This window comes from Gekko japonicus, unplaced genomic scaffold, assembly GCF_001447785.1.
Source record: "Gekko japonicus isolate JY-2015 unplaced genomic scaffold, Gekko_japonicus_V1.1 scaffold9, whole genome shotgun sequence".
Classification (NCBI taxonomy): domain Eukaryota; kingdom Metazoa; phylum Chordata; class Lepidosauria; order Squamata; family Gekkonidae; genus Gekko; species Gekko japonicus.
This window is the reverse complement of record NW_015168044.1, coordinates 3238071-3247307: the sequence shown is the minus strand read 5'-3', so window position 1 is coordinate 3247307 and position 9237 is coordinate 3238071. Positions and strand designations below refer to the sequence as shown.

General features: G+C 47.7%; 1 protein-coding gene across 2 annotated transcripts in view; it reads right to left on the bottom strand.

Moving 5' to 3' along the window:
- Positions 1–8744, bottom strand: part of PDLIM2 (PDZ and LIM domain 2 (mystique)) — a 53977-nt gene extending 45233 nt beyond the window's left edge. For both annotated transcript variants that reach the window (XM_015414203.1, XM_015414204.1), the window contains exon 1: positions 8433–8744. In XM_015414203.1, coding sequence (XP_015269689.1) covers positions 8433–8569 — 137 coding nt within the window. In that variant the 5' untranslated portion in view covers positions 8570–8744. The remainder of the gene's footprint in view (positions 1–8432) is intronic.
- Positions 8745–9237: the final 493 nt, after the last annotated feature.

Here is a 9237-nt window from a genome sequence, read left to right as displayed (position 1 = left end):
TTAAGACTAACCTTTAAGACTAAGACTAACTGAGTGGTGGGTGTGGCCTTATGACACACTTCCGGTGATGTCAGGGGGTGTGGCCTTATGACACACTTCTGGTGATGTCAGGGGTGTGGCATATGCTAATGAGTTATGCTAATGAGTTCCCCTAGCTCTTTTTCTACGAAACGACCCCTGGTCCCGCCATCCATTGGTGACTGCGTGCCCATGTGTTCTCAACGTCCCGCCCACCCTCCAACAGAACCGCCACCCAGACTTTCTGCCTCAGTACGCTGCGAGCCTGCGGAGGCAATGCCTGCTCCGCCGGCTGAAAGGGCTTGCTCGCCCAGTGCCTCCAGGTGGGTCAGGGGCTGCAGGCCGCATCGCACTCGGCCGGGGCTCCGGGAGGGCAGGAACACGCCTCCTCCACAACGCCACGCTCACCCAGGCCCTCTACTAGAATCCTGTTGCATTTCAGGCCAAAACGGGCCTTTCTCCTAGTAAACTTTATAAAGATGACTTCAGATGCTGAATGGCAATAGCAGGCTTGATTGGATTAGGTGTGATATGCAGAAGGAAGCAAAGAATAAATGGAAATAAGTCTGAAGAAGTGAGCAGTGACTCACGAAAGCTCATATCCTACCACAAATGTTGTTAGTCATTAAGGTGCTACTGGACTCTTACTCCAGTAAGAGTAAACCATCTGAGCAAATATTGTACCAATCCGTGACAATTGCTTTAACTGGGTGACAGCAGAAATAAGAATAAATCTTGAGCAGACACCGGTAAGGAATACAGAAGGGCAGCACTGTAATCACAAGGATAATCTTGCACTCCCCCCCCCCTTCACAATTATGGTGGTTTATTACCCGTGCTTTACCCTGGGCCTCTTTTTAACCATGATTCTTAGCTATAAAGTGAGAACAGTGACCCCCAGATTTTTATGAATGTAAGAGAGATTACAATAAAGCAGACTAGGAGGGGTTGACAAAACAATTAATTAAAATAGCAGCAATTATGGTAGACCTCTTGGCCATGTAAGAAAATGGGGAAACGGGTGGTACCCCAATAAAACAGGGCATATTGTTGCACACTCTACTTAGCTGGAAGTGTGGAAAACACAGAAGGCTGGTTCACACATTCATATGCCATGCTTGATTTCACTACCTGGTGAATGACAATTGTGTGCGTGAGAGAGAACCAACTGCACTGAAATGCATTGTATTTTGAGGTCCCATTAAAGTTCCATCCTGTGTTAAATCTACTTTTCCATCTATTGCCTGTTTGGTGTAGTGGTTAAGTGCGTGGACTCTAATCTGGGAGAACCAGGTTTGATTCTCCACTCCTCCACTCGCAGCTGCTGGATGACCTTGGGCAAGCCATAGTTCTGGCACAGCTGTTCTCTCAAGAGCAGTCCTTGAAAGAGCTCTCTCAGCCCCACCTACCTCACAGGGTATCTGTTGTGGGGAGGGGAAGGGAAAGGAGTTTGTAAGCTGCTCTGAGACTCCCTTGTGTAGTGAAGGGCGGGGTATAAATCCAATTTCTTCTCTTCTCTTCTTCTATTGCAACAAGCTGGGGGAGGGGCAACGACTGGTCTTAGATTCCACTGATTGGCTAGTACTTGTGACGTCAACAAAACAACCTCTCCTTCCACTCCTCCCATTACATTAAGAAATAAGAGGCACTTTGAAAGTTCTATCAGTGATGGCACATTCACATATCCACACATCACCTCTCCATTTCACAGTCACTGATTGATGAACACACATGCCTGAACCAGACCTAAGAGATCATCAGACTCTGCTGCTTCCAATCCAATGCTGCCTGAGGTTACTACCCTAAACAGTCACAGCTGTGTTACCTCTGAGGGGTGTGCGGTCAAAGCATATCAGTAGGAAACAGAAGGTAAATGGGGAATGCAGAGACTGAAGCCAAAATGTGGGGAGGAGCAGTGCAAAAGACCCAGATGTTGACCAGGTACTGACCTAACTAATGCCAAATGGAAGGCCCTATCTAAGTGGGCTTTAGAAGCCAGCAAGTGACTCAGCGACAGCACATCACAAACACACCTGTCCTCCATGTCATGGGAATACTGTATGAACAGACAGATGCCAATTTCTCTGCACCTATGTAGTTCAAAGGCCTTTGATGGCTGATGGCTACCTGATACAACCTACTTGCTTGAGTGGTGGCTGAAGGAAACACTTTGAATGCAATCAGCAAAAGAGACAGGAGGCCATTTCTGTAGCTGATTGGCAAATGGAAGCCTCAAGGTGGGGAACTGGTATGCTGTTGCTTCTGAGGAAACTGGTGCTGTTTTAAAAGTCAGTATTGTCAACATGCTTCTTGCCTGCCTGTTCTTCCCCCGCCCCCAGCACTGAGTTCATATTCACAGACCAACAGGTACTGCAAGATTATTGTATATCCCAGACCTGCTCCATACAGAGAAACTGTGCCTATAAAAGATTGCTCCTGGTGTTTCTTATGCCTGGAGTGGTGGAGGAGCAATATCCCCATGGGGTGTGTGTGTGTGTTGACAATTGCACAAAGACAGGCTAAAGCCAAAGTCTGTTGCCAGATGTAAGGTTTAGAGCCAGCATGATGCAGCAGTTGGAGTGTTAGACTAGGATCTAGGGGACATGGGTTCTAATTCCCACTCTGTTATGGAAGCTCATTTGGTGACTTCAAGGCAGTCACTCACTCTCTGCCTAATCTACTTTGCAGGGTTACTGTGAGGATTAAATGGGGGGGGGGAGAACATTTTAAGCCACCCACCATGGGATGAAAAGCAGACTATGTATAAACAGATAAACACTATAGCAATTCTGGGGCAATTGTGACTTCCATGGGTGTCCCAGCATTTCCTGCAGTCAACCATATGACGTGTGTGCTGCTAATACACACAAACTATCGGGTACATGCACCCAGGATGCCCAAGTAGGCCTGATTCCCCAACACATGTAAGACTGATTCTTAAGGATACACAGTCATCATTCACACTTGACATGATCTGCTACAGGAATGATGGGCATATCTGTGGCAAATGCAACTGTTACTGGCTATAGCATAGGGTTGCTGCCTCCCAGGTGAGTCCTACCGTTCTCCTAGAATTGCATCTGATTTCCAGACTACAGAGATCAGTTCCCCAGGAGAAAATGGCTGCTTCAGAGGGCAAAGTCGATGAAACCCCTCCCCAAATTCCCCCCTCCAAAGACACTGCCCTCAAATATCCAGGAATTTCCCTGGCTAGAGTTTGCAACCTTATTACTGTGTGATATGGCCTTCAGAACATTGCTACTGACCCTAATCTGCAATTCGGGTCCCACTTTTCATTGTTTATCTGATACATAACAGGACCATTGACATTCACCGCAGCTCCACCTAGATTTATACCCCCTCCCCAAGCTGGTGTCTTGGTCTCTCTCCAAAAGATGGTTTCAGCATGACTCACCCCAATCAGGTCATGGCATGAAGACTGAAGGTTAAGGATGGGGAAGTGTTAATAGCAGCGGGTTGGCCTTTGGAGCAGTAGGGCCAAGTCAGAGAAGGCTTGAAAGAGGGAAGGGCATTTCATGACACTGCACACACAGGCAGGCAGATTCAGAAGCAAGAATTTAAAAGCAGAAACCCAGAGGTATCCTTGCCTTGGGCAGTAGAAAAGAATGAGAGTCCAGTAGCACCTTAAAGCATACCAACATTTGTGGCAGGGTACGAGCTTTCGTGAGTCACTGCTCACTTCTTCAGATACTGCCTTGAACAGTTAAAAGAAAAGGCTTATGGGGAGAGTTGGAGGGGTTCATTGCTGCAAGAGGGAAGGGAGAACCCCAGAGAACTGATCGATTGCCCATGCCAGACACTGGTGCCGCAGGCCACATGCTTTCCTCTCACCACCAGGAAGCATGCAGGAGAGAAGGGGGGGGGGAGAACAATGCAGGAAGTTCATTACCACAGGCCTTATTCATACACTTTGTGGTTGGACTGGAAGGTATGCAGCTCTGCAAACCCTCCCAGGGGAGAGGATGCTGAGCTGACACCCTAGCAAGCACGTTGTTGTTGTCTGCTCACAGAGTATACTTTTTTTTGCTGGGGGGTGGGAATATCCTTCTTGGCAAGGGCTAAAGGACCTAAGCCAACCATGAACTTTGTACATTGTATGTTGGAGGAAAGACAGGCTGGGAGGGGGAAAGGGCCAAGGTGCTATAGGGGTTTCCTTTCTTCCCTGGATAGCACCTTTGTCTTCCCAATAAGAGACCACCCCTAGGTTCTCCCCGCCTAGCTGTTAGGTAGCACCAGTAAGAGACTGGGGGAAACCCAGTGCTGAAGCACCGCTGGAGCTGAGGGTGCGGACCAGAAGAGTGCTTGGATGGTCACAATGGGTTCTTCACCTGTTCTGTGAGTTTTCTGCAGCCAATCTTTCCTCTTTCAAATTTAAAAAAAAACCCGAAAAACTGTAGCATTGCAGAGCTCACACCTGGCTAGTGCCAAAGGTGGTAGTGGGTGAGCCGACATCCATGGTTGGTGCCACTGGCTGGGTCTGAACTGAGTAGTCCCCTCAACTCTGGCTTGTAGCGCCACAGTCTCAGCTTGCTCCTGGGCAATTTTAACTTCCCAGTCGGCCCCTGTACGTGTCTCGCTAGGCAATCTCAATAGGTCACGGGGTTTGAAATCCTAAGGATGACAACATTTTTAAAATATTCGAAAGCCGCACACCTGTACTATGACCCCTAGGACGCTCATCCAACAACACCCTGTTCAGATAATGCTGGCAATGCATTGTGGCTGACAGGGTACTCCTAAACAGAGTTACATTCTTCTAAACCCACTTATGTCCATAGGCTTAGAAGGGTGAAACTCTGTTTAGGACTACACTGTAGAAGACTGAGATTAAAAATTCAAATCTCATCTCAGCCACAAACTCACTTGGTGGCCTGATCTTAGTTTCAGCCCCCATTCGCAGTATAGGAATAATACCAGCCTAACTTCACAAGGGTATGATAAGGATCACAAGTTAATGCATACCAGGTGTTTCAAACATATATAAAGGCTACAGCCTTTATAACAATAAAAGCAGTTGTTTCCCACCTACAAAATGGTAACATCTACTGGTGTGCAGCCTAGAAGCTTGAATCACCCTGGCATTGAGAATACAGTCATCAATTAACCTGAGACAGAAATTGTGAGAGACAGAACGTGCATGGAAGAAGGGGAATCTATGACGAAAGGAAAAGACTGGTGAAATTGTGACACATTCTCTGTTCCAAAACTCCAAACGTGGTATTTGTTGGAGGAGGGAGAAGGAAGCAGGAAATAGATACTTCCTCCAAAAAAAAATAATAATAATCACAAATGCTCAAGATATGAGATAGAAAGAGGGATTATGGATTGAGGACACAACAGGATCCATGCCACTTACCACTCTAAACACAAAGAAAAAGATTCATAAGCCTGAACAGTAAGTTCAAGTCTGCAGATACGTATGGGGGGGGACTATAAGGACCTACAACCTCTCCCCAGTAGATATCCTACAACCTTTTTTCTGAATATTCAATTTTTCATTTTAAAAAAAGTTACTAGTCCTTTGATATATGACTGGAAATATGCAGGCAGTATTTCACACAACTGCTGAGTAAGAAATAACTCTGCTCCTGCCTTTGAATGTCATGGCTAATGACCCCAGAGGCACTTTTAAACTCTTATTGTATCCCCCCCCCAGATCTATTTAATTAAGATTACCTGGAGCTAATGACCCCAGAGGCACTTTTAAACTCTTATTTTATCCCCCTGGATTGTCCGAGGCTAGCCAGATCTTGTCAGACCTCGGAAGTTAAGCAGGATACGTGGAAGCAGGTAATGGCAAACCACCTCTGTTAGTCTCTTGCCTTGGAAACCTTACAGGGTCTTCATAAAATTGGCTGCGACTTCATGGCACTCCCCACCACCACATTAAATATCCTCGTCTTTTCCATACTGAATCATAATGTGACTCTCCCCCTTCTCAGTTCCCTTAGGACCTCACACTGCCAAATTTCTGAACACACACATTCTTGCACTAAAGAAGATAGCATTCTCCAATGCGATCCTAGTTTTATACCACAAAATTCTGTAACTAGGCAATTACAAGCTGTTTGCTGAATGTGCCAGATTTATCCTGTTTGTCCCCAAGTAAGGCATAAGGAACCACAGAAGGCTCAGGAAAAAGGACCCTTTTAGTAACCAAGAGGGCTAGAAACTTGGGTCCTTTCTTAAAAATGGAAGCAGAGATTACGTGTGGAGCATTACACTCCCCTTATGAAGTATAAGCACTCTACAAATATCTCCAACTAGCTGAGAGCAAACGGTTAACACCTCATCTGGTTGGAAGCAGGGGAAAGGAAAGAAGAGAGAGATTGAGTTTACAGCAGCCCAACCACAAACGCTGGCTTGATGCATAATTGCAGCAGGATTAAGAGTTTACTGCTTCCCTGGGTATGCTGGATCGAATGCTTGTATGGATTCAGCACAGCCTTTGGCAGTGGCTCCAAAGTACATTTCTCTCTGTCCTCCCTGCGGAACAAGTCTCTCCAAAGCACGAAGGGGGACACTAAGCAGACAGAGGGGAGGAGGCTGCGTTTTTGCACAGGTGTAGGCAAGGCCCACATGTATGCCTTGCACTCAGTAAAATCATAAGTCTGCCAAGAAAAGCAGAATCCTGCAGTTTGTATACATTTACATGATTTATTTGCTCTGACTAGATACGGTGAAGGACAAGGAACTCAAGCAGAGGGTTGAAACCCCAACCTTTTTTCCTCTGCTGGATATCATGTACAGTCCCATCTCTTGCCTCTGAGTTTTCATCATGAAGCGCTTGCAGCGTCCCTATCTTTGCAGCATGAAAAATTAGTGCTACATCCTGGACATAAAACTTCCATGTTCAAAAGCAGCATATCACTGGGGAGGCTGACCAGAGGGGGAAACTATTACCCACACATGCTGTTTGAGAACTTCCCAGAAGTATTCAGATCTGCTGCTGCAAAGCGAACCCTGGACTAGACAGACCTTTGGCCTGATCCATCCAGGCAGTGCTTGCTCATGTTCTTATCTGAACCTACTGTGAGCCTTTGGGAGAGGGTGGGAACAAAAGGCAAACATACAAGTATCTAAAATGCTTTGAACATGTGAGAGATGCCACAAGGCCTCCAGTCAGGTGAGGAGCAGCAGTACCTGACCAGGACAGCCAGCGGCATTCTGGGGCAAAAATGTAACCCCCACAAGGGCACACACTGAGGAGAAAAGGGAACCGGAGGTTGCCCCTCAGGCAACCTCATCCAGTTCTCCAGAGACAACCGAGAACAGCTCCTCAGGGTTTCAGCACCAGTCTTATCCCTGCTGCTACCCTGGCATGCAACCAAGGCCTGGACTCCCCTCATTACCCCACTGCCATAAAGAGTGGTGTGAGGCAGCCAAGTATACAGCCACAGCAGACACACCAGTCAGAGTCCAGGAAGAGGAGAGTGTCTCATGCTTCAGAGCTAAAACAAGATGTGCGGAGGCTTCAGTTTGCCCAGCTGGTCTGTCCCCTCCCCCTCAGGTTTTTGGGTTTTTTAAGTCTACCTCAGCCACAGGGGAGGAGGCTGCCAGCAGTGTGGTTTCTCACTGGGAAGGGGTGGGGGATGCTCTTGCATATGTTTAGGAATAGGAACGCTTTGCTAGGTTGAAAACATGTTCTGGGGCAAAGACCAGGCGAGAAACAGGTCTCTCAAAAGGGGCTGGATTAACAAATCCAAGGGAGACCCTCTTTCTTTCTTGGCCATCCTCAGAGTCAATAGTCACGGGTAAACTGGACTCCCTATTCCCTTCCCAATACAATTCCCCCCTCCCCTTCGATCACCAGAATATTTAAGGTCCTCCGCTTATAAACAAGTTTCCCAGACCTTGTCCGCAGACATAATGCAATAACCTTAAAGGACAGGTCGGCTGGGAGACCTTCCAGGAACCCCTCACTTCGCTTAGAGTACCGCGATAGAGGGAAGGCGGGACTGTAAAACGTAATAAAATAAAAGTGCCGCTCAGCAGCTAAGGTGAGCAGCCGCAAGTCTTTCGGCCAGGAAGGAATGCAGACTAACAGAAGCGTGTCGCGATCAGTGCGGAGAGCACGGTTTGAACTTGGGCATTGTAAACGGCCCCCTCCTCGCATGCACCTCATACAGAGTTTGTTGCAAAGTGTGAGCGACGGCGGGAACGCTCCATCGAGCCCTCGTTGCGATCTCGCCGCGCGCGCACACAACCAACCGAGAAGGATTTCCCCCTTCAACTTTATTATAGGGAAGGGAAAAGGGGAAACCCAGGACTCACTCCCCCGCCTCAGCTTTTTATACCCAAAGAGGCAAGCCTGCTGCAGAGTATCCTTCAGCACCCTGATGCGAATTGCTTTCTAATCTGCAAAAAAAGAGGCTGGCAGAGAGAGGACTTACCTCGACTCAAGAGCTTTGCACTGCTTATGGGTCACTCCAGACGTGCTAGCTCTTTGGAAGGAGGAAAAAAAAAAAGACCAGGCGCAGGGGAGAGGATGAACTTTAGTGAGCTCAGAATGCAGCCGCTGCTCGAGCATGAAGGGAGGAGGAGAAACTGCCAGCAGTTGAACAGAAGCTTACTGCGGTGCGTCTTCAGCGGCTTTTCCTCCGTCACCCTCCTCTGAAGGGGCCGGCGGCTTGTTAATTAGGCTATTGAACTACACGGGCAAGTTGGGGGGGAAAGAAGCGGACGAGCGCCGCCTCCAGACGCTGGCGCCTCCCTGCATCTCCAGAGAGTCTTCCTTTAATTGCCGTTGTTGATATTTACTCCCTCAGTTTGCGCCACGCCCCAAGGAGAAGTTTGTGCCTGCCTGGCCGGGAGAGAGCCAAGTAGGGGAGCGTGGAGTTCTCCGGCAGGTCTGGAAAGGTCTCATGTGCTCTTCCCGCACACCCGGCCGGGGTCCATCTAAAGGAGCATCCTGTTTCCGAAAGTGGCCGGACAGATTTATGAGAAACCTACAAGCAGGACAGGAACGCGTCTGCAATTTAGAGGTGTACTGCTTTTGAATCTGGAGGCTTCATTTTCGTGTCATGGTGACTAATAGCCATAGAGCATTCATTTGTCTAATCCGCCTTTTGAAGTCACCCAAGTCAGTGGCAGTCATCACAAAGATGATCTTCCCCACTACTGACCAAAAGGTGCTTTAAAAAAAACAAACCAGAAAAACAAACTCAGGCGGGGAATTGCATATGATAATTATGGATT